Genomic DNA, 26509 nt, shown 5'->3' with positions numbered 1-26509 from the left:
GCAGAAAAAAATTGGATAATAGATCATTTTAGAAGAATGGAATACATAACCAAATTTATATCCATACTGCTCATCCAGGGCCTAAATTTAGCTAATGCTCGGTGTTGCACGTGGTTGCGAGTGTGTGCAACAACAAACTATGAGTATTGGAATTTGCCAGTGCTTTTAAGGATGAATTCATAACATGCCATAAGAGCCAATTTTAAGATAACAAAAACATTTAATCACATCACAATAGTAAAACTTAATAAGTACAGTTGACAGTAGTGATAATGGCACGTGGTTGCGAGTACAATACAAGTTTACAGAGTCGCCATGCTATTCCCCCTCCAGTGGCAATGAATTAAAGGTACCGAGGGTTAAATCGGACTCTACGTCCAGAATGTGTATGCTGAGGAGCACTTGTTTTCTGGGATCCAGGCACAGGAACTAACGTAGTAGTAGATGTTGGTGTAGACCCAATAGATGAAGGTGCCTTCGAAGGAGGTGGGATTGGTGTACCAGTCTTGACAATTTGTGGCGCTAAGATAAAGGCTGGTTTGAGACAATCAAGGCTCGCCACTGTCTTTTTGTCGTCGATTAGTATCCGATAGTTCTTGGATGTGCGACTTAGAACTAGGTGTGGGCCTGTACAGGTAGGCTCCAAGGACTTTTTTGATGCATCACACCGTAAGAACACATGTGAGGATGTAGCGAGTTCTTTAGGAACAAACACAGGTCTTGAAGAATGTATGCTTGTGGGCTTAGGGTATAATGCAGTCATGGTTTCACGCAATTGTTTGAGGAATGCATGGGGCTGGACATTGGGTGAGTTTTTTTGCAGGATTTATAAAATCTCCCAGTAAACATAAATTGGTACCATAAACCATTTCAGCACTTGAAGAACCCAGGTCCTCTTTAATAGCCATTCTGAGTCCTAACAACACAGTAGGAAGGACATCAACCCAGTGAATAGCAGTATGGCATCTAATGGCCTGTTTAAGAAAGTGATGGAACCTCTCGACAAGTTCATTGGAATTCGGGTGGTAGGGTGATGTACGGATCTTTTTAGTTTCCAAGAATTTTGTTAATGCAGTAAATAATTGAGATTCGAACTGCCGTCCTTGGTCCGTGGTAACGTACTCGGGTACCTCAAACCGTGAAATCCATACAGAAAAAAAGGTTTTTGCCACAGTGTCGGCTGACATCTACAATGGGGATAGCCTCTGGCCAACATGTTTATCTGTCGACACACGTAAGAAGATATGTATAACCTAGTGAGGGGGGTAAGGGTCCAACCAAATCGATACGTACGTGGCTAAAGCGAGCAGATGGTAACTCGAAGCGTTGACATGGAGTTCGAGTGTGCCTGTGAATTTTTTATTTTTGACAGTCTGCACATACCCTCGCCCATGCAGCGATGTCCTTCTGCATACCAGGCCATACAAAACGCTGTTGAATTAACATGCGAGAAGCACAGATGCCAGGATGGGATAAATTATGGAGGCCGCTAAAAATACCATGCCGGAATTTCGGACCAGACCCTATTGATCCATATACAAAGCTCAAAACTGAGTTAATAAATCGTTCAGGAGAATCTTCTCAGCAAGAAATTCACCAATTATTATCTGGAGAAGAATTAGGCTCTCGAAAACCTTACGATTTGCTTAGAAATATGAAACGTCGAGCAGAATCTTTAAGTGTTCCTGATAATTTAATGTTAGAATTATTCCTTCAACGTTTGCCTTCGACTGTTCAGTCTATTTTGGCAGCGGTTTCCAATTTAACTGTAGATAAAGCTGCAGAAATTGCCGACAGAATTTTAGAAGTAAATCCAACCCCAGGGACTTGTGCCGTTTCTCGCACAGTCGATCAGTCTCTTGAGGATAAATTATTTAAACAAATAGAAAAATTAAACAAACGTATTGATCGCATTTCTCTTTCTCATGGTCGCTCGCCAAATTGCGGAGATCGCAATAAGGAAAGAAGCAATTCCAAAAGGAGAGATTATTCTGTTTGCTGGTATCATAGACGTTTTAGGAAAAAGTGTAGAGATGACAAATGTACAAAACCTTGTTCATGGCAGGGAAACGAAACCAGCAAAGAATAGAGGCGACTTATTCTTTGCCTCAAGTTTCATGTCGCCTGTTCGTTCGTGACCGTAGAACAAACCTTTCATTCTTGGTCGATACTGGCTCTGACGTGTCCTTACTTCCAGCAAATAATTCTCAAAAACGGAATTCGTCCCAACAAACACTTTTCGCTGCTAATACTTCTACTATTCATGTTTATGGTCAAAAAACACTTTCTTTGGATTTCAAATTAAGACGACAGTTTACATGGACATTTCTTACAGCAAATGTTAGTACACCCATTCTTGGAGCAGATTTTCTCGATTTCTTTGAATTGGTGCCTGATCTCAGAAACAAATGTCTCAAAGATTTAAAAACGCATTTTAAAACCGTCGGTTGCGTGAAAAATGCAAGCATTTCTTCAGTAAAAACTGTATTTAGTGATACACCATATCACAAAATTTTAAAAGAATTTCCTTCAGTTACTAGATTACCAGATCCTAACCAACCTGTTAAACACAACACCGTTCATTATATCATAACTAAAGGTCCACCTGTGGTTGCAAAACCTCGTCGGTTAGCTCCAGATCGCTTAAAAATAGCAAAACAAGAATTTCAAACTATGATGCAATTGGGGCATTTGAGACCTTCGAGCAGCAATTATGCATCCCCACTTCACATGGTTCCAAAAAAGGGAAGTCTGGAATGGAGACCTGTAGGAGATTATCGAGCATTGAACGCTCAAACAATAAAAGACAAATACCCTATTCCATGCTTAGCCGATTTTACTGCTGCATTGCACGGTACTAAAATTTTTAGTCATGTTGACCTGATTAAGGCATACCATCAAATACCAATTAACCCAGCCGACATCCACAAAACCGCCATATGCACACCATTCGGTTTATTCGAAAGTACCCGTATGCAATTCGGCTTATGCAATGCATCCGCGACTTTTCAACGTTTTATAGATGAAGTCACGCGGGATTTAGAAGGTGTTTACGCTTTCGTCGATGACTTGCTCATAGCCTCTAAAGATTCTGAAGAACATTGCAGGCATTTGAAAGCTTTATTTTCCAAACTTCAGGAATATGGACTTTGCATAAATGTTTCAAAATGCACCTTTGGTCAAACGTCTATTGATTTCTTAGGTTTTCACCTTAGTGAAAACGGAATTGAACCTCTTCCTGACAAAGTCAAATGTATTTTAGAATTTCCTCAACCTACCACTCTCACTCAGCTTCGCCGATTTTTAGGCATGTTTAACTTTTACAGATGTTTCATACCTAAAGCAGCACATATTCTTTCTCCTTTAATAAAATTGTTAGAAGGCTATATTAATAAAAAGAAATCTCGTTCTCATGTTCAGGATTCATCCCCACAATTAAATTGGAATGAGAATGCTGAACAAGCCTTTACTGCTGCCAAAAATGCCATTGCTCAGGCTACCCTTTTGAGACACCCTATTCCCGGAGCCCAGCTAAGCATCTGGGTAGATGCCTCAGACGTCGCAATCGGCGGCACACTTATGCAGTTGTCTCAACAAACATGGGAACCTATAGCATTTTTCTCTATGAAACTCAATAAAAGTCAACAGAAATGGTCCGCGTACGATAGGGAATTATTTTCAATTTATTCTGCAATTAAGAAATTCCGATATATGTTAGAGGGCAGAAATTTTATAATTTATACGGATCAAAAACCGTTAATATATGCTTTTAAACAGAACCCTCATAAATGTTCACCTCGACAATTGCGCTATTTAGATTTTATTTCTGAGTACTCTACTGATATTAGGCATGTGCAAGGTTCAAAAAACGTCGTTGCTGACGCTCTTTCAAGAATCGAAATTGATTCCATAACAAAATCTCCATTTTTGGATTTTAAAAAATTTTCGGAAGTTCAACGGCATGATCCGGAGGTACAAGACATTCTCAAAAACAACACATCATCTTTGAAACTGGAATTTAAACCGTGCCAGTATTCTGATGGTAATATTCTTTGTGACATGTCAACAGACATTCCTCGTCCATTTGTTCCGAATTCCTTTCGCAGACTCATCTTTAATCATCTGCATAATCTGTCACATCCAGGAATTGCAGCTACTACGAAGCTTATTTGTTCTCGTTATGTGTGGCCCAATATGAAACATCATATCAAAAATTGGGTGAAATCCTGTGAATCTTGCCAAAAATCGAAAATTACTAGGCATACTAAAGCACCACTGGGCACATTCTCTCTTCCTGATGCACGTTTTTCAGAAATCCATATGGATATCGTCGGACCGTTACCTCCATCAGAAGGCAACGTGTACCTTTTGACTCTAATAGATAGATTCTCCAGATGGCCTGAAGCCATTCCCATCCCGGATATGAAAACGGAAACCATTTGCAGAGCCATCTTCAACTGTTGGATATCTCGTTTTGGCTGCCCATCGATCATAACAACAGACCAAGGTTCTCAAATGAGATCCGCACTTTTTGCAGAATTTACGCGCATTTTGGGTATGAACAGAATCACAACAACAGCCTATCATCCAATGGCCAATGGCATCGTTGAACGATTTCATCGACATTTAAAATCTTCTCTCAAGGCTCACGAAACCAATAACTGAACTGAAACACTACCAGTTGTTATGCTTGGTATTCGTACAGCCGTAAAGGAAGATCTACAGTCATCTTGTGCTGAACTGGTGTATGGCACAACTCTCAAGCTGCCTAGTGATATGATAACGTCATCTAAGATATCTCCGTATGACACTCAATTTATCACGAATCTTCGGCATAGAATGCAACAATCCAACCCAATAGCAACATCTGCACATTGCCAAGAAATGTGTTACGTAAGTGCTACCTTAAAGTCGTGTACGCATGTATACTTACGTGTCGATCGAGTAAAGCCACCTCTGTGCCAAACATATACAGGTCCGCATAAAGTCCTTTCTAGAACGGACAAAACTTTCACAATTGATATTAACGGTCTGAAATCTACTGTGTCTATAGACCGTGTGAAACCAGCCTGTTTGCTTTCGGAATCTAATTTGCCTGAACTGAAAACAAATAAAGACTTAAAGACAGTTCAGCAGAATAAATCTGCAAACGAACTCTCTAAGACACAAACTGTCACCAGATCGGGAAGACATGTTCACTTCCCTAAGAAACTTGCTTCTTACATAACAATTTAAAACATTTTTTTAAAATTCATATCTTAACATATTTCTTGTTATTTCATGTTTATTATATGTGTCAATACCTTGTTATATATTGAATTGCATTTTGATCTTTTCTAATTTTATATTCTAATTTTGTAATCATGTAAAAAATACCCGACAGTACGGATCCTCTGAGATAATTTCATAACCTATGTTGTTCCTTTGAATAGCCATTAAAGGAACTGGAGGGAAACTCTGTGGTGATGGCGATAAGGAACGCGCCTTGCGCCCTCCGATAAGTGTGGCAGACGATAAGTGTACCCTAGAGGAGAAGTTTCTTACGAGTAGCGAGCAGAGCGAAACAGGCAGGCTGTCGGGCAGTGTGCGCGAAGTTCCGAAATAAAGCTTAATTTTTATTGTGCACTATGTCTCGTTAATATTTATATCAATGCAGTAGGAACATAAATATGTGATATGGAATTCGAGGATTGGTGGTAAAAACATATAGGAAACCACCATAAGACCGCAGCGATGACAAATGGCCATTGAAATTTGTGATGCAATCCTAGATCCAAAGACATTAATATTTCTCTATATGTTGCAATTTTTGATCCGTTAGCTGCAAATAAGTTAAATTTTCCAGGCGGCCATTTGGATTTGGCAAGAGAGGGAGGTACAACCGAAATGTCAGCACCTGTACCAACAAGAAAACGTCTGCCTGATGGTTTATCTGTTACGAACAATCGACTAATGCACGGGCCGTTGTCACTCATGGCTTCGAGTGACGGCCCCTTCAGTTTAAACAGGTCTTCTGAAATTTGCCATGGAGGTGAACACTTGCGCGCTTTATCACCGAATCGGCTGTGATAGAAACAAATGCCTGATTGAGTACCAGAATGTGCGCGTTGGTATTCCCTATTATTTTGGTTCCTGGACTTTCATCTACCTCGATTCTTGATGCAAATTCATTGCTAAAAGTGGTGTACTCGAGCCTCTGTTTAGTTAAACTAGAATTATCAAGTAAAGGTGATTTTATCATCAGCCCAAGGTAAGCAAATTTCATACCGATCATCATTATTTACTGTAACAGTTTCTAAAAAAACGTTCTTTGGTCTGAAGATCAACCTCATGTTTAGATTTCTTTTCTACAGGATCATTGATTCCTATTAAATCCAATCTTTATAGACTTGAAACTTCAGCTTCATGTATAAACATTGATGTCGCCGTCATTGCTAAGTTTTCATTAAAAACTTCTTGTATTGGCACCTTACCCATTAATGTCCATCCTAAACTAGTTTCTACAGCAACGAGACCCGAAGACAAAATTTTCCCATTTCTGGTTAACAACCTTCCCATTATGTCTGCTTCGATGGTGTTGGTGTTGGTGTATTTAATTATGGCAAAGCACACTAGGGCTATCTGCCTAAGGGGAGGGATGCCTTTCGTGGAGGACTTTCTAAGGGAAACTGGCTCGTATACACGTTACACATGGGGAAAACCACGAAAACGCCCATGCAGCCAGCCCGTTCGCGGGATTCGAACCTCGGACCGAACTACCAGTGTTCAGCGTCTTTACCGCTCGGCCGCTGGTGGGCTGTCTGCTTCGATGAGAATATGAATAGTTACACAATTGACTGCAAGATCGGTTAAAATTATGCCATTTTCTTCTAGCTCTCTAATCCAAGGGCCTTTACACACAGGCCAAATATTGTCACATATTGTAGTTTGACCTAGGACTTCGAAATTGCAGTTAAACTTTTCATTCAAACTTCTCAATTTTATTTTATAACAATTATGCTTCAACTCATTTGTCAAAACACCCCCGAAAAGAGAATGTACCATACTTTCCTGACAGACTGGCAGTAATTTCATTTCTTCGGCTACATTCTTAAAATGTATGATTTATGCGAAGCTGAATCTAAAAGTAATCTTACAGTCTTCTGTGTACCAGCAGAAATAAGGTTCGCTGTCAAAGTTTGAAGAAAAACTCTAGGGGTATGTCATTTGAATTGTCTATGAAAACTCCAGGGGTATGTCTTTGAAACTGATAGAGGGCGAAGTCAAGTTAACTTTGCTCTCTATCGGTTTTTCTTCTTTTATCGGCTGTACAGCTTTGATTTGTTTATCAAGCATATCACACATTAAAGCCACATGCTTTTTAGAGAAAATCAAGCACTTTAAGAAAACTCAACATTTCTTAACAATATGACATAGAGATAAATAAACATAGCAGCAAAGCTTTACCTTTAAAATTTTTTGCGCGGAAAAATTGTTAGAACTCAAATGTTTGCCATCACAAAAAAATGCACAATTTTGTAGCCTTGGAACCAGAAGCAGCTGTTAATAGTGCTGCAGCTGTCGGCGTCTTGTTACGTAAACATTCTGCACTAGAATGCTTCTTTTTTACTGGCTTATTATTATTATTTTGATGCTTCCCTAAACCAAAATCAGCTACAGCTAAGCATATTCTTTCTTCTTCCTCTACTTCAGATCTCAAAAACTGTATTAAATTGTTTAACCGATCGTTCACTTCTGTTTTAGAGTCAAAAGAATTTGACTATGATTCCATGCTTTTAAAAAATCTGCTGGAAAGCAGGACTCAACCATTAAATATAATATAGAGGCACATTTATCAGTTGTCACATCTAATGCTTCCAAAGCACGTAAATAAGGTCCAAGTTTATCGTACAAGGAAGTTAATGAAAACTTTTCCTTATTTTGAACAGTTACGATTAATTTCAATAATTCTCTAAAGTACACTTTGTCTAAAATATCTTCCCTACCAAAACAAGATTTTAAACTTTCCATAGCCTTTTTATAATTAACACCGATAGGCGGAAGACTCTCGACAACTCCTTTAGCTCGGAAACCTGACACGGTAGCTTGAATTAAATACTGGAATTTATCCTCAGGGGCAATATTATTATCTTTATGTATTTGCTCAAAGTGACTCCAGAAAGGAAGCCAATCTTTAATATCATCCCCAAATTATCAAAATTCTAATTTAGGCAAAGTAAACTTCACTTCGAACTATGTACATCATAAACAGAAATAGATGGAAGTGACTCACTTTGATTTTATGCTTGGATTCTTTCCAATTCCAGTTCATAATCCATTTTTGTTTTTTGAAGTTCTTGCTCTATTGTCATTTCTTGAAGATCATAATCCAGCTTATCACCAATTTCTTCCTTAATTTGTTTCAAATCTTCTTTTTAAAAACCTTTTATTACTTGAAACATCTTTAAATATGAAAATAATCCTGTCACTGGACATCAATAATGTTAAAGTTTACAAGAAAAAAGTATCACTGACTTTTCAGCTTTTAATACTTAAAATTATAAATAACTTTTCAGCACGAAGTAGCCTTTAATTAAAGACTTGCATCATAGATTTGTCTCTATCATTCAAACATTATAACTGCGGTGATTATTTGCACAATAGAATCAGTTACAATGAAAACAAATTTTATTATCACGAAAGAAAAAAAAAAAAAAAAAAAAAAGACTACTAGCGTTGTTACATCATTCTCAAACTTGAATATCTCTTACTCTAGCCACATGCAAACTGTTAAACTATACAAGCAATAAACATCAAATAAGTAATGCATTATTAACAATTTATCCGGATTCTGCCATAACAAAAAAAAAAAAAAAAAAAATTAGCTGCCGTCATACCGAAACTGCTGCTGTTGTGAAAGTGCTTGCAGAAAGTACTGTTGCTGATATTATAAAATCAGTGTGTGTTTCTTTAAGTACTGATGGAAGAGTAATAGTAACAAACTGTACCCTTTGATTATAACATATTATAGCAAAGAAAAGGGAGTGATAATTACCTCACTGATTTCTATTTTAGAATGCATAAATAGTACCAGAGAAGATATTTTTAATTGTATAAATGAAACCTTTAAAAGCAAAATTATAGAATGGAAAAAATGCATATCATTTTTTTCAGATAATGCTAGTAATATGATGTAAAAATTTAAAGTTGTAACATCGTTTATCAAAAGCATCAACCAAATATAATCATCTGAGGTTGTTCATGCTACCTCTTGGATATAGCTGGGGGGGGGGGGGGAGGCTGCTGAAAAATTAATTGCCTCAGAAATTGAAATGTTGTTAATGGATATATATTTTTATTTGGGGAAAGGTTTTGAAGTTTAAAGTTGCTCAACAAATTTTGGGACAGAATGCAAAATCTCATAAAATTTTGAAATACTGCAGTACGAGATGGTTGTCTCTTTTAGACAACAAGGATTTTGGAACAGTGGGATACTCTGATTAATTTTTTGGTGATCAACCAGATAAGAGTGAGAATGAAGGAAAGAGAATGCAAAACATTAAAAGAAAAATGTTACGATCACCTACCACCAAATTGTACTTATTATTTTTGAAAAATACTGTTACGCTTCTTTTCTTCTGACACCAGTTGTTACGTTATTTACGTTTCTTTTCTTCTGACACCAGTTCTTAAGTTATTTTCTTTCTTCATGTTCATACGGTTTTCGTGTGGATTTGGAGTGAATAACGACGACACTTGATGAAGTATCGAAACACACTTTATTTGCCAGTATTGTCAGGACAACTCCAAAACACGTTTTACAGTCATTGATGAACTACTATATGCTGACACGATCAGTGACACAGCCTTCAGGTTATCAGGCTATCACGGTGGAGACAGCTTCACTGCAAAGCACCAGAGTACAGCTCCCGACTGTGCTCGGTCGTTCTCGGAACTCCATGTACTCTCGACACTCTCCATGCGCAACTCGATACTGACTATCTCGCATTCTAGATGAGGCATGCACACCCTGACTGCAGACCAGCAGGGTTTATATAGCTTTCGGCTTGTGTTTGAGCACATTCTGGGCTAAACTGGTAAGAATTCGTTCCAGAAGGTTCTCCATCCGTCCATGGCACATCGCCAATTTTGTCGCTAAATGGATGATTTCTCGCCAAATGTGACAACCCAGCCGTCCTTGCTATGTTATGGCAACCCTAAAACTGCTTTGCGGGGAAACCGTCTTACCGCTCCTAACAATACTTTGCCTTTGTCTATAACAGTAAATATTAATTTGCAACAAGAAGCTCCTTATATGCATAAATTAAGAAAAGAACTTTTTGAACTTTTAATGAATTTATTTGTTAGATTCAGAAAACCCTCAGTAATTGCTAAAGAAAATGAAGATGTTACTCTAACATGTATTCCATTTTAGAAGTGTAGTAAAGAAAATGAAAATTTAGTGATTGATACAGAAACAAGATTATATTTTTAAAAATGCCAAGTTGAATGAAAGTGAAGTAAAATCATTTTTCAATTCATACGAGCTTTTTTTGTAACTGCATGTTCATATATAATAGATAAATTTCCACTGAATGATCCATTTCTAAAACATGCTGAAGTTGCTGACATCAACTTGAGAACCAAAGTTTCATTTTCATCTGTTCTTTTCTTGATGAATAGTTTCCCATCCATTATTGATGAAAAATATCTTAGTGGAAATTGAGTTTTCTATGTATCAAGTAGATGATATGAAAGAAATTGTAGATTTGCGTATTGATATAGCATGGGGGAAAATTGCCAAATTAAAAAATATGAATGGGTACATTAAATACAAAGTATTACCTATTGTAATGTTTGCTGTCTTTATTTTGCTGGACCAAATTTAGGTCCTAAAACACTCGAAGCAGTTTTGATTAAAAAAATAAATATGCAGGCAAATGAAGAAATGTATTTAGAAAAATTCTCAGAATCAGAACTTAAGCATACTACATATAAATCTTTGCATTCGTAATTTACAAATAAATTATAAGTATTTTTTTAATAGTTATATGTGGTATTCTTGGTTACCTAAATTTTTCTTCATTTTATTTCCCTGTGGAAATCAGATCCCGAATAAAGATGTATGATTTATGGATTATGATTTTTTCTGATAAGTAGTGATTTAAAATACTTGCTTCGATCATATATTAGTAGATTTAGTGATATACATTCTTGAGAAGTTAAATAAAAATTTCTAATTAAATATGCGTATAATTTACTAGACATATTTTTAATTACTCAGTTTTATATATATATATATATATATATATGGGTATTAAATTAATAAAATTGATTACAATTAATGATTAATTAAAAATTAATGAATAGTTAATTAAAACATATGCCTTGCGCACACATTTTCAAAGTTGTAAAAATGTCGTTTGTGCATTGACTTCTGATAAGTTTTGATACAGGTTGGAGTGCATACAGATGGCATCTCATTGAACTTCATAGTGGAAATATGCATATTTGTAGTTTCTATGTAGTTAGCTTGGAATGCTGTTGTTGTGCTGCCCGCATGCTTATCCTATAACATTTCATTAACGACTGGTTGAATCATTCATTATATTACTTATGACGTATTCATTTTATTACTTATGATGTATTCATTTTATTACTTATGATGTACGTACTACAATGTAACAGAGATATATTAGTTGCTGAAAATGTGATCATTTTGTTAAATTTTCTAAAATATTACATGGACAAGATAGAAATTTAAGGTACAAACTGTCTATAGTAAATATGGACATAGAGTAGCCTAGATGTTATGGAAAAACTGGAAATCCTAGTGTAATATTGTAATGATAGTTGATTCATGAGATCACGGTTTGGCCAGAAGTTGTATTTGTTATAAACGTAGTTAATCCTTTATGAAGGGTCATGCAAAATATTTAAACATTGGCCAACAATATATAAAGCCTCTTGAGTATGTTATTTTTCTACTATTGACTTTATTTCAGATAAAATGTTGAAATTCTGGCAACCTGAAATGCTGTATCAAAAATAGGATATTTCTAGTAAAATTATCATGGAAATGATGATTATGGACCATTGTTATCAATACTGCAGCTCTCATGCAATTTTTTAATGAAATTGCACTTATAGTATAACGTTGAGAATGGTGATGATCTGTTGAAATCTTGTCATGCATCGCATCATTTTTTATGAAAAATCATCACTCTGTTTCCTTACTCAAAATATTGCTTACAAACATAATGGTATTATTACAAAATGAAAAGATCTTTCCATTACTAGGTTATCCCTAAATATTTGTCTGGTTGAGGAATTCTGAGTCATTTTCATTTTCCAATTGCAACAAAAAAAAATCCTCCTGAATACCATTTTTCCCACCTGAAGATAAAAAACATGTTTGATTGCATATGAAACAGGACATTAATTATTAATGATATGTCTTTGAATTTTTTCTTATAATTTCCTATATAGTAATTATTTTGCTCTTTTAACCGTTTGAGTCCGGCGCGCGCTTCACTTGTCGTATGCCAAAAATACGACGCAGCGCAATAGTGCTTCTCTTGTTTTGTATCAAGAATGCGAAGACGCTGCTGTTAATTAGTAAATTATTGAAAAAATTGCTTGAAAAAAAATTATTGAAAATTTAAAACAAATTATTGAAATATTCAATTGGTTTCGCATCAGGAGGAGGGGCATGCTTTGGTCCAGGTACTTCAGAAAAAGTATTCGATTCGTTCGAAAAAATTGTATCCGCAGGTAAAAACTCATCAATAATATCATCATCGGAGGTATTTGCAGTTACTTTATCATCATCACTTCTATCACTAATAACTCGTAATCTCTTAGAATGAATGATGATTACACTTCCACTATCACTTTCAAAGTCATTACTATACTCATCATTATCACTTCTCATATTATCATAACATTGTAGTTATTTATTTTAAAAATCATTGTGTAGTTCTTTTTTATCTTATAAATTCTACCATTCACTATAAATGCACCAATTTTTATACCACAAAAATTCTAATTCAAGATGTTTTTCATTTAGTCTAGTGAACTTGTTCCAAAGTTAGAAGCTATTGGTCAGAAAATGGATGGCTTTCGGCGATCTTTTGAGTACATTCAAGATTATGTCAGTATTTATGGTTTGAAAATTTGGCAAGAAGAAATGTCCCGTATTATTAATTACAACGTGGAACAAGAATGCAATGCTTTTCTTAGGCATAAGGTTTGTATATTTTGACTATTTATGTCTTATAATCTGTGTATATACAAGAGGTTTCATCTTTCTTTTTAATGATTACAACTGGGCCATAATATTCTGAAAAACTAAGTTTTAGTAATCTTTGTTCTAACCATTCAGCTACTTAAGCTTCAACTTTTTTTTTTTTTTTTTTCTAAAAAGGGCAACTTATGAGGCTGATGAAATATAGTTTCATACAATGTGACCAAACATTGTATAACTTGGAGTGACTTGCTGAAGTGGTATTTTTAACAGACACTACAAAACTCAATGCCACACTACCTAAATGCCACACTACAAGAAAAAGAAAACACATATAAAACATAATGAGCTCAATATCCTTTTTTCTGGATAAAACCGATTTATGGAAGAACAACTTATTCAAAAACGATTATAAACATTTAGTGTCATTTACTTGTCAACCTGGATCTCAAATTTATTCCAAAGTATGGTCCATCTAACCATGTTGAAAATATTATGTTACTTAGCTCAAAATTTAAAACAAAATTCCAAGCCATGTTTTCTATGGAGTCCATTTTATTGTTTACAAAATTTTTTTCGTTGAATTAGCCATAACAGAAGTGATTTTATCAATCAAAAAATTTTGTTTTATTAAATGAGAGGCTGAATTAGAAATTATTAATCTTTAAAACTCTTACTTTTGATATAACACTCGAAAGCACAGAAAATAAAAGTAATGAAGTATTTAAATAATGGATCCTGTTAAATACAAAAATAATTTTACAAATGTTGTACATATATAAATAATTTTAGTAGAATTATGGAGCTATAATGTCATATGAAAGCTCGCCAAAAATGTAAGAATACAGAGGCAAGTTTATTTAACATTGAGTAAATGGCTATCTCATTAAATTGGCAATGGTTTTGGTGACAACAAACTTGGCTACCATTTGGCGACCGGATGAAAGCTATGTAAGATTGGAGGGGGCATCTACTCTTAATTGTTAGTTCATAGTTCACTACGAAGTATTAAAATATCTCTGTGTTAGCTTTGCCGTTCAGATGCACATTTCATTGCATAGGGTCGGTGGGCCAGAGCGATTTCAGGCCGCTCAAAAAACTTGAAAAATTAAATCGACACAGATGACTTGGCGAGAGTACTCTGAACGTGGGAGAGACAGGGATGTGCGGACCACATAGCGCCAGGGCCTTCGATAATAAGGCCGCAATATCTCACTCAAACTCGCATGACATACGGTGCTGTAGGTTGTAGGGCAGAGGTAGAGTAGAGCCTATAGTTGACTGCATCTACAGTAGTAAAGTAGATTTATAAAAATACAATACAGTCATGTGTTAATTTAATTGTGAAACTGAAAATATTGCATTAAAACTGTAATTAAAAAAGACTCTCTATTTAATTTTACCATGTCACTGAATAATGCAAGGTTGATGACCAAAAATATTGCTGTTGAATTTTTTTACATTAAACAAAAATCAATGGAGATGCACAGAAACTTCGTAAAAAAATTCACATGCTCCATTGCAAAGATAATTTTTTTATACATACAATTAATATTTGCACTCAAAAAGTATTGCTTCCAATGATATACAAAATGCACAGATACAGGCAAAATCTATTATGGGCAAAATAACTCTTTGAATAGCTTTTTTCTTCTCACGTCAAACAATTTGAAGTTACTGCCTTTAATCTGATAATGGATAACACCATTTCATTGATGGAAAGTAGGTTTAAAGGGCATATGAAATTGTATGAAGACATATCTCTTCTTAATCCCAAAAACTTTTCGAAGCCACTGTCGTCAAACTCTTTCGACAGTTATGTACATTATTAGGGCGCTATGCAGGCGTAACAATTGATAATCTTAAGGATGCATATCGAAACCTAGTCAGTAAATGGGAAATGCTAAAAAATTCAAATGAAAATCACTATTTTGAATTTGATACCGAATCAGAAGGAAAGAGTGCTCTATCTATTAATGAGCATTCAATCCAAAGCAAATGCAATTTTTGCGAAAATTACATCTTGTGGGTATATAAATTATTCTCAAAATATAATTTATATAGTAACGTGTATGGCAATGTCTTTTTTGATTATAAGTTTGTACTCGCCCTATCTATAATGCAAGTTGAACGCGAAAGAGCCTTTTTCAAAATTAAAAATTGTTAGAAGTAGATAAAGGAGTACTGTGAAGCAAGCTAATTTGGAATCATTACTATTGATGAACATAGAGAAGGATATTTTGGCTAAAGCAAAAATTGAAAATATAATGGAGGAAATATTTGCCCAGGCCCCTGGAATTAAAAAATATTTAAATGGCTAATTATGAATTAACTGTTGTTTTGTTTGTGTATGGCAATGCTAACTTATATGTATAATGACATTTCATATGAGGCCTTAGGGCCAGCATATTTTACCCTGCCAGGGATGATTTCTTTCGCATATCTGCCTCTGATTGTGTCTAACGTTTTTAGGAGTTTTAAATGTAATTACTGATAGTACTCTATGACACTGTGAAGTGTTTCTTTTGGTAAAATAAATTTTATCAAGCTGTCATCAATTCTGTGTGGATTCAATCTGTTATAAACCCATAAGCATACGTCAGTATACTTAGATGTTCACTTTCAGTGAAAGTATTTTTAGGATCAAAATACCTCTGTGAGCAGGCTTCTTTGCATCTTAAACTAATAAAAAGCATATGTTGACTCCAGAGCATGTGGAAAACAGCGTGGCACTGGCATGCCGTGTATCAGATGATGCCTGTAATATTAATAATCAAATATTTCATCAGTAAAAAGTTAATGACTTAATGCAATACTGACCTAATGAGATATTTGACATTTAAACAGTTTAGCAGTTACACTTTTTTGTATTAGTAATTAGTTTATTAATTTGTGCTTTTCTTTATTTCCAAATTTGAAATAAAATTTGTTTGACTCTACTCACTACATTTGCATTTTATTAGTGGATTTTTTACATCTTTTCCGGGTTCATATTATTATTATTGGGAAATGCAAAGTCATCCAGTAAAATTGTATCTTTTCATGAAATTTGTCTTTCCCAAACATGAAAAAGCAGGTACACGCGAAGCATGGCAGAAATTTAGGCAAAGCATTTTCATTTAAGGCAAAACCAGTTGGATGCAACTGTTATATACCATACAAAAATAGTGTGCTCTTAAAGCATGGCAGGAATTTAAAGTAGCCTTTAAGGCAAAACCAGTTGGACACCGCTGCTATACAGCATACAAAGTTTAAGTCATATAATAGTAGAAATAATACCAACTAATTGGTGGAAATAAGACTGCTAAAAATAAATTATTTAATGCATTTTTTAAGCTTTTAATAATTGCTGTATTTCAAATACATTTTATATTCTGCATTATTATAAAATAACTCATTTAATAATTTATTATGTGGTATACAGTCAAAAGTCATTAATCCGGACTCGTCGCGACTTCGGCGATTCCGGATTATAGATCATCAGTTTAAATCTGGTAAGATGGCATGCAGAAATTATAAAATTAAAAATATGAAACCGTAGTTTATCAAATAAAGAGCAATTATGATCTAAATGGTATCAAAATTTACCAAAAAAAAAAAAAAAAAAGAGAAGCAGCAGCTTAATATTTATTTGTTTACTTTATGAAACATTTCTTTTTATGCAAGTTGTTTAAGTTGCTTCGTTTTATGTGCTAATACTTTCTCTTTAATTCTATAAACAGGCATAATATCTTGTTCAGTAACAAAATTCCGCTGTTCAGGTCTGTAATTGCTGTGCAGAGAATACTGACTAACTTGTCAATCGAAATTTTTTCGTTTTCAATAATCTCTTCACTATCGGAAGCAAATTATAATGACGAGGAATTTGATTTAAATCATATCAAAGGCGGAGTACATCAAGATGAAATACTATATTTAGTAAGGAATTATAAGCCGAATAAAATAAAAACATCTGCCCTGAAGATAAGGATAGTGCTGACAGATCAACTTCCAGTTCATTGCACGCCGCGATGTTTCCCCTTCCATGCAGAGCAGCGTGAAATTGATAAATAGATTTCGGAATGGTTAAAGGATATACCTTTATCCATTTTTTGCAGCAATTCCACTTTTTGTTTAATGGACTTTGAAACATACTTTCGCTTTGTAGATCCTTTACATATTAGTAAATATATATCGGAAATTCCATTTGACATAATCGAATGTTCAAGCTTACTTTTATAAAAATGCTCTAACAGTCTGCAAAAAATAATAAGCCGGATCCAATTCGAAGATTAAGGAACAACGCAATCTGCAACATTAACTGAATTAGATAATTTTAGCCTAGCTTATACCGTCCGTTATACATTAAACGCGCATGCGTAAACATATTATGCGCATGCGCACACGCATATTCGCAGCCATAAAGGTCCGTAAAGGTCGTCAATGCGACACATGCGCAGAAAGTTTGTAGCTTTGAGGTCCGGATTATGGGTGTCCGAATTAACGACTTTTGACTGTATATACTGCTGGATGCTTTCCAAAGTTTTATACTTCTAAATGTTAAATATTTATAAAATAAACATTATACAGAAACACATAGTTAGACATCTCAGAGCCAAAACATTCTCAACCAATGCCAGATCCATAAAACTTCATCTTTAATAAGTAAATAACATTAGTGCTACTAAATGCTAAAAACTAAGTCAATCTTTTATAAACAAACACCAACATTTATGCAGTGCATTTGACAGCACTGCACAAAGACTACAATTTTGAGTCCTAATTCAAAATTTTGCATTTTGGAAAAGTACTGATTCTAGCCTTATATGCACTCATTTGTGACCTATTATGCAAAATGTTTCAAGCTAAACCTGAAACTCATGCAATAAATATTTAAAATTAATATTTCCATTTTATTAAAAAAAAAAAAAAGATTAAAATTATTACATAAAAAAGGAAAGTTTTCTATTAACCATACAAGTTAAAAAAAAATTTTAACATTCACAAACTACATAATTATGAGCACTACATGAATAGTTATGAAGCATTTCTTTTTAAAGTATTAGATGTAAGAATTTCATTTTACATTCTAACTCCAATTAACTTCAATTCTACTTAAAACACTCATAAGAAACTATTTTTCTTATATAAAATATGTCCTGTAAGTATTCCAATTGGCTCTGGCTTATTACACAGGTACAGTGGATGGATAAATATAATGGAATGTCTTAGCAACATATTACAAACAACCATAGTTCGTTCCAAGCAGTAAGAGCATGTAGAATATGAATCTAGTGAACCTCAGTTCACTAGATTCATATTGCATGCCCCTACTCTACATGTGACATAGAGTGTAAAGACAAAATTGAGGTCCTCTGTCCACTGCCACAACAGCTACAGCTCCAATCTGTCTCCCTATAAATTTTTTATTATTTTCATTCTTCCAGTGGAATATGAAATGAGAATAGCAAGAATTAGATGTTGCATCTGATATTTTGTCATGTCAAAATACTATGATAATAATAATAAAAAAAAATCTAAAGGATATTTCATCAAGCTTGAAACAAAAGGTTTCTCTCTGCTAACGATGTGCTTCTTAGCACCAAACATAAATATTGGTAGGAAATCTACCTAGATGATTATCTGAATCATTCACAGAGCTTCATGAAAAGAGTGACTATTTTATTAAATCTAGAATATATATGCAAAACAAAGCAAATATAAAAACACAAAATTTATTTTATCAGATTAATTTCAGATTACACAGGAAGCATACAGCTGCAGATTTCATTTAACATCATCAAAAACATCTGCATCTCATATTGTTGATAATCTATAAAATGGATTAGGTACATTTTGGTAGCTAATGCTTACACTGACATTTATTTCCCTAGTTTAAATCCTTAAAATATTATATTCCTTCTCCTTATCAATTTTCTTCTTAATCCATATCATTATACTATAATTTTAGACAATTTATTATTTCCACAGACAAATAATAAATAAACAAAAATATGCAGTAATCAATTACTCAAAAAAAAAAAAAGAAAAGAAAAGAAAAGATAAACATATAGTTAAAATTCAAAACCAAAGTTTGTTTTACCCCATAGAGGTAGCAGTGAATAGCTTGTTTTGGAATATCATAGGCAGGCCAAGGCAGCAAACGGAGATCTTGCAGGAGCACATTCTGAGTAGATCCATGGTCTATAAAAAAAACTTTCACATCTTCCTCTTCTGAAAATATAATAATGTAAAAATTAGCATCATATGCACATAATTTTAAAATTTAAATAGCATCAATTTACACAACGAACTTTTCCAACGTCTTTTAAAGCAAACTTTTTTTAAATTACCATAAAGAATCAAACACTGAAAATTCTATGCATGTATAAAGGGGAAAATAAACTGACAACTACAATACTAACAGCAATCACAAAATATGGACCACAAAAAAATATTGAAAATATGTTTCCTAGCATTAGAAAATGTATAACATTTGCTGGATCATCAACGGCCTTGAAATGCAGAAAGTAGTTTTCTGCAAGAGTTAAATATATCAGCATACAAGCAATTTGGTTAACAGTAGAAAAGCACTCAAACTCAAAGCCATGTCTCTTAAACTCCTACTACCGTGAAGTAATTCAAGTACAGTCAAAAGTCGTTAATCCGGACTCGTCGGGACTTCTTCGATTCAGGATTATCGATTTTTCCGGATTATAGATCATCAGTTTAAATCTCGTAAGATGGCATGCAGAAATTCTAAAATTAAAAATATGAAACCGTAATTTATGAAATAAAGAACAATTATGATCTAAAGGGTATCAAAATTTACAAAAAAAAAAAAAAAAAAAGAGCTTAATATTTATTTGTTTACTTTATTAAACATTTCTCTCAATGTAAGTTGTTTAAGTTGCTTCATTTTATGTGATAATAGTTTCTCTTTAATTCTGTAAAAAGACATAATTTCTTGTTCAGTTACAAAGTTCCACTGTTCAAGTCCCGTTATTTGCTGTGCTGAGATTACCGACTAACTTGTCAATCGAAATTTTTTCGTTTTCACTAACCTCTCTGTCACATTCTTCATGTCTTCATCCATTTTTTTCCGCAATTCCACTTTTTGTTTGTTGGACATCGTAACATACTTTCGTTTTGTAGATCCTTTGGAAGTTCCTGCATCGGAAATTCTATTTGACATAATCGAAAGTTCAAGTTTACTTTTATAAAATTGCTCTTACAGTCTGCAAAAAATAATAAGCGGGATCCAATTCGAAGATTAAAGAACAACGCAATCATTAACATTAACCGAAATAGATAATTAGATAATTTTAGCTTACACCGTCCGTTATACATTAAACGCGCAGGCGAAAACGTATTCTGCACTTGCGCACATGCATATGCGCAGTAGTCAAGGTCTTACGCGCACGCGTAAAACGCCTGTGAGCATTTGCCAACGCGGCGCATGCGCAGAAAGTTTTTAGCTTTAAGGTCCGGATTATAGATCATTCCGGATTATGGATGTCCAAATTAACGACTTTTGACTGTAGTAGCATGATGTTATGTTTTAAATCAGAGTGTCCAATTTTTGTAGACATGAGAGCCAGATTAAGATGCCTGCTCGCATTACAAACAAGGATGGATTCTTTCAAGACTGTGAACAAAATTAAGAAGGGGTAAAAAAAAATGGAAGAAAATAGAAATTCATAGAAATGGAAGAAACTAAAAATTAACAATAATACTACCATCTGACTGTTGAAGGAATGAATTTACTAATAACAATTTGGTTTATTTGAAAATAAATATTTTATTATTTTTGCAATAAAAACGGGCTCTACTCTTATATGTGCCCTAAGATCACCAAATGTGGCGATATGTGTTCTGTGCTGGTTTTTGGCCCGATTCCGTGCTGTGGGATAGTTTGGGGACGATGCTGTTTGTATGGCAACCCTTTTGACGTTGAAACTTAGAGACTTGGTGGCAAGATTTCAGTCGCGTATTTTAGATTGTGTGAAAAGTAAATTTAGTATTAAAAGTACAATGTTTTAGTTGTTAACGAGTCTTTTGTTCACGGGTGTGTTGATGTGGATAGAAGCGCATTTTTGGAATTTCTGTGGGAGTCAGGACTTTTAAAACGGCGTTTGGCATGTCCGAAATGCGGAGCTGATATGGGAAGTCGGACGAAGAATAGTGTTCTTGATAGACTTGTGTGGGTTTGCAGTCAAATGGTTGCTGCTAAAGTATGTGGCTGTCAGCGAAATTTAAGATTCGGATTGTGGTTTTCGTAAGTTAACTTTGGAGGAAGTTTTTATCATTACTTTCAAAATTTTGAATCGCAAAAAGACATGTGATATAGCAAAATTGTGCCACTTTTGTTGGCAGACGTGATGTGACTGGCGAAATTTTATTCCCGTATGTATTATGGTAAGTGTATTTTATTTTATTGTTTTTATTTTGTAGAATGTTATGTTCATTGTTTTTTTACTATGAATTTCTGTTTTATTTGAATTGTTTGTAATTTATTTTAGTTTATTTTGTTGATTTGTGCGTAATGCCTAGCTTGTGCAATTCGTAGATGTTTTTTTAAGTTTAAACAGAAAGCTGTGTGCATAGTATTCTTTGAAATTTATTGTTGTTATGATAATTTATTAAAGCAAGGTGTGCGTAGTTCGCAGATTCTTTCACTGCCTATATTGTGCAATTCATAGATTTTTTTTTTTTAAGTTAAAACATATCGTTGTGTACATGGATTCTTGTCAAATATTTTTGGTTAGGAACTTTACGTTTTTGCTATCTAATTTTTTTTCTCTCTTTTCTTTTGTTTTGGATTTTTAGCTTAAATTGTGTGTTCAAAACATGGTTTTTGCATGCGCGAAAAACGCGTTTGTGAAGACATTTTAGGCTTAAAATTTGAAGTGTAGACAAAAAATTTAGATAGTAATATGCCACCGTGGAGTTTCTCGCCAAAAATGGCGAGAAATTTGGCGACCTGAGGGCGCATATAAGAGTAGTTCCGAAAAATACATAATTTCCCAAAAATACTAACTGAAAAGTAAGGTAAAATTCTTATTCATTTAGTAATGTGATACTGATTGATTTTTTTTTTTCTTTTTGTGTCAAATGTGTAATCCAAAAAAGAAAATAATCACTACATTTAAGATTTTAAAATGAACTAAAATTTTAAAAAACTATTATATATTTAAATGGTACTTTTTGATTATCCATAATACCACTGAAAAGTCCTAAAAAAGCATTTACAAGGCAAAGCAGTATGCCCCAAAATAGTTATATAGCAACCCACAATGTCACAAAAAAGTATTTATGTGGCAACTTAGGTATTGCATATACTACGTTATCTATTTTGGCTTGTGCACAATGCTGAATTGCATCAATCTTGAGTTTGTGCAATTCTAATATTTTTTTTAAGCAAATACTGATTATTGAGTACATGGTGAAAACAAAAGAGCAAAAAAGAAGGAATTCTTCAAACCAGTGGGACATGATTATATTACCATATAAAAAGGCACATCAGATAGAGGAGGGTACCTTCCTCACCTGAGAGAGAACAAGAATAGAGTTTTGCAACAAACTGTCACCAGTAATAAAAAGTGAGTTTGGTGCAACAATAAATGCAGATCCCAGAAGTGATTGGATATGGATGAAAGTCCAAAGTGCTCTCCAAAGTCCATTCTCAAAAGTTGTTTTTGCTTACGAGTTGATTTGCAGCTGGCATAATTCGCCATGTCCTTCTAAACAAGGTAACTCCCCAGGCAGCATACCTCCAAAAATATATGTATAATTTTGGTGAAATAAGGGTGTGGTAGTTTTTGCATGTTATCTTTACGAAAGTTTTAAGAATAAAAAAAAACTGAAGATACTAACAACGCTTTATGTGTTTTTATTTCTCATTTTATAGTTTTTCTTCCTTTCAAACAAAAAAAAAAAAAAAAAAATATGAAATATGTGCAAAAATAGAGGTTTTTTTTAATGAGTTTTAATGCTATATACTAATATTTTTATTTAATAATAATAACTACGAAATTGCAAGCTGAATCCTTATATTTTACGTAAATTTCAACTCTTTAATCATTATTATAAAAATCACATGAGGCTAAATTTTTTAATGTTATTTAATATACAAGAAAAAATGATACAGTAATTTTAATAATTTTTAAATGAGAAAATAATAAATAATGTAAATAAATAATTATATTTATATTTTTCCTGAAACAGTTGACGACATTCTTAATATGGAGTTCTTCAGAATATGAACAACTTTCCAGTAAAACGAACTCAAAATTTATGTGGTTAATTTCTGTTTTTTGTATAAAAATAAATTATTACTTTACTGCAGACGTGCTGTGAATATAAATTTATACAACGCAAAAATAAATTTATTTCATATGCTAATTTAGAGGCTTTCTTAATGTGTTTAATTATAAAGGGAAAACACGCGTTGTAATTCTTGTTCACTACCAATCACAAAGCAGGATTCTTCTGCTTTGTGTTTCAAAGATGTTTGAAGGCTTTGCTTCAGTCAAAAGTCGTTAATCCGGACTCGTCGGGACTTCGGCGATTCCGGATTATAGATTATCAGTTTAAATCTGGTAAGATGGCATGCAGAAATTACAAAATTAAAAATATGAAACCGTAATTTATGAAATAAAGAACAGTTATGATCTAAAGGGTATCAAAATTTAATAAAAAAAAGCTTAATATTTATTTGTTTATTTTATTAAACATTTCTTTCAATGTAAGTTGTTTAAGTTGCTTTGTTTTTTATGTGATAATACATACTCTTTAGTTCTATAAACAGACATAATTTCTTGTTCAGTTACAAAGATCCGCTGTTAAAGTCCTATAATTGCTGTGTCGAGAATACTGACTAAATTGTCAATCGAAATTTTTTCATTTTCAATAACCTCTGTCACTTTCTTTGCTATCGGAAGCGAATTATAATGACCAGGAATTTGATTTAAATCTGTAGGGTTTATATTTATTTTAACTAACATTTATTTTAAGTTTAAACTATCTTTCCTGTCAAGCCTTACTTTCCCCTGGAACTGCCAATGCCAGAATATGTAAATTTGAGTAGAACGCGCAAGCATTCAAATTATCAGCGGAAGTAGTATGATTTAAATAGAAGGAAACGAGTTCGGTGAGAGAAAGTTATTCTTACTTAGCAAGCGCGGAGGTAGAAATCGAGAATTGAAGAACCCCGCGTTGCGGCCTATGTGCTTGGCGGGAAGTAGTTGCAATTGTTCCAGTGAGCTTCAAGTCTGCTGAATTAGCTGCGGCTTTTGTAAAACGCGGTGAGTTAGTTATTTTAGAGAGCCTCGTAGTTAGAATATTGTCTTTACTTTCTTTTCAGGTTCTTATTTTTATTTTGACTGCCGAGTTGGCACCGTTTGTAAGCGTCAAGAGAACGCAATTGTAATTCATTACGTTGAATAAAAAGGGACTTAAACCCTTTACAAGACTCTGTGGTTTATACAAGCTTTCACAGTCACCCTTGGTTGCGTGCAAGTTGTAGGTGCGCAACATTATACATCATATCAAAGATGGAGTACATCGAGATGAAATACTACATTTAGTAAGGAAATATAAGCCAAATAAAATAAAAACATCTGCCCTGAAGATAAGGATAGTGCTGACAAATCAACTTCCAGTTCATTGCACGCCGCCGCGGCGTTAAAGATAAACAAAGTTTAGATAAAGAAACGTTAAAGTTTAGATAAACAAAGTATATGTCTTTATCCATTTTTTGCATCAATTCCACTTTTTGTTTTAATGGACTTCGAAACATACTTTCGCTTTGTAGATCCTTTACATATTAGTAAATATATATCAGAAATTTTATTTGACACTAGGTGTACCCGCCCGGCGTTGCCCGTGCATTTAGAAAATGCAGATAAGTGAATAGCGCAGGAATAGTAGTGTAGGACATGTAGACTGTCTCTCTCTCTTCCCCCCCCCCACAAGCTACAAAAAAGAAATGAATTGTAATTAATCGATTTAATGTATCGTCAAAACAGCAAACTAACGCTAGAATAAAGAAATCAATTGTTACAATCGAACGTTATTTGAAAACAAATAATAATATCAGTGAGTCAAAAAAACCGTGATTAATTAATTATAAATAATTTTTTTTAAATTTTTCTAATTCAAAAATCGAAAATCGGGCTTCGAGGTCTGGGGGCCAGCCCCTTTGTGCTTCCGTATAAAAAATTCCAGGTCCCTGCGTGCGATAGATTTGGCTGGAGAGCTCGGTCAGACAGACAGACAGACACATTACACTTGCTTTTATTATTATAAGATAATCGAAAGTTCAAGCTTACTTTTATAAAATTGCTCTAACAGTCTGCAAAAAATAATAAGCCGAATCCAATTTGAAGATTAAGGAACAACGCAATCTGCAACATTAACTGAATTAGATAATTTTAGCTTAGCTTATACCGTCCGTTATACATTAAACGCGCATTTGTAAACGTATTTTGCGCACGCGCACACGGATATTCGAACCCGTAAAGGTCTTACGCGCTTTCGTCAACGCGACGCATGCGCAGAAAGTTTGTAGCTTTGAGGTCCGGATTATGGGTGTCCAAATTAACGACTTTTGACAGTATTAATATAATTTAGATTTTAAACAATTTTTTAAGTAATTAAAGTAATTAAAAGCTATTAAATTATTAAAATATTAAGTAATTAAAAGGTATTAAATTTTTATCTGAAGTAAAAAGTATTATGTTCGATTAATAATTCTTGAATATGTTTTGTTCAGTTTGAATCAGTTTTAAGAAAATAACAGTCAGTTTTTATTTTTAAATAAATACTTTGTAATTTAAAAGTGAAAGCAGTTGAATGGAACATTGATAAAATATCATATTAATTATATTTCGGGCATCTATAAAATTTTAATGAATGCTTTACAGTGTTATTTTATTCAGTTCTGCACATAATTATTTACTTTTTGAGTCATGTTGTGTTTGTAAAGGTTTCCTTTAATTTCTTTTTACAGGTCCAAGATTGGCAAAGCATTTATCAGTCTCGCACAATTCCTATACCTTGTTTTGCTCCTTTAGATAATTTGTCTGTGAATTTTATTGGCCGTTTAGCAAGAGAAGTTTTAAGAATCACTGATCCTAGGTATAGAATATTATCACTAAAAGTAGAGTTTAATGTTTGTTAAACTGCTGAATTGAGCTCTTGAAAATTTATAAAAAATAAATTATGCAATTGATACTAAATTTTAGTATACTGAAATAGAGGTTAACTCATTATGTATTTTCTTTTCTTCTTTTATATTCAGTG

General features: G+C 33.7%; 2 protein-coding genes across 4 annotated transcripts in view; one reads left to right on the top strand and one right to left on the bottom strand.

Moving 5' to 3' along the window:
• Window positions 1–26509, top strand: part of Strump (WASH complex subunit strump) — a 272405-nt gene that overhangs the window by 206133 nt on the left and 39763 nt on the right. For both annotated transcript variants that reach the window (XM_085825272.1, XM_085825271.1), the window contains 2 exons: window positions 13049–13228; window positions 26217–26344. In XM_085825272.1, coding sequence (XP_085681398.1) covers window positions 13049–13228; window positions 26217–26344 — 308 coding nt within the window. The remainder of the gene's footprint in view (window positions 1–13048; window positions 13229–26216; window positions 26345–26509) is intronic.
• LOC118179705 (gelsolin, cytoplasmic-like) overlaps window positions 18978–26509 on the bottom strand; it is a 301004-nt gene continuing 293472 nt past the window's right edge. For both annotated transcript variants that reach the window (XM_085825276.1, XM_085825274.1), the window contains exon 19: window positions 18978–19438. Coding sequence is in view for 1 of the 2 variants with exons in the window: in XM_085825274.1 (XP_085681400.1) it covers window positions 19424–19438 (15 nt within the window). In the remaining variant the exon portion in view is untranslated. The remainder of the gene's footprint in view (window positions 19439–26509) is intronic.

The sequence above is a fragment of the Stegodyphus dumicola genome, chromosome 10 (assembly GCF_044657685.1).
Source record: "Stegodyphus dumicola isolate Sdum_Otavi_A_Nest chromosome 10, ASM4465768v1".
Classification (NCBI taxonomy): Eukaryota; Metazoa; Arthropoda; class Arachnida; order Araneae; family Eresidae; genus Stegodyphus; species Stegodyphus dumicola.
This window is presented reverse-complemented; position numbering and strand designations above follow the sequence as displayed.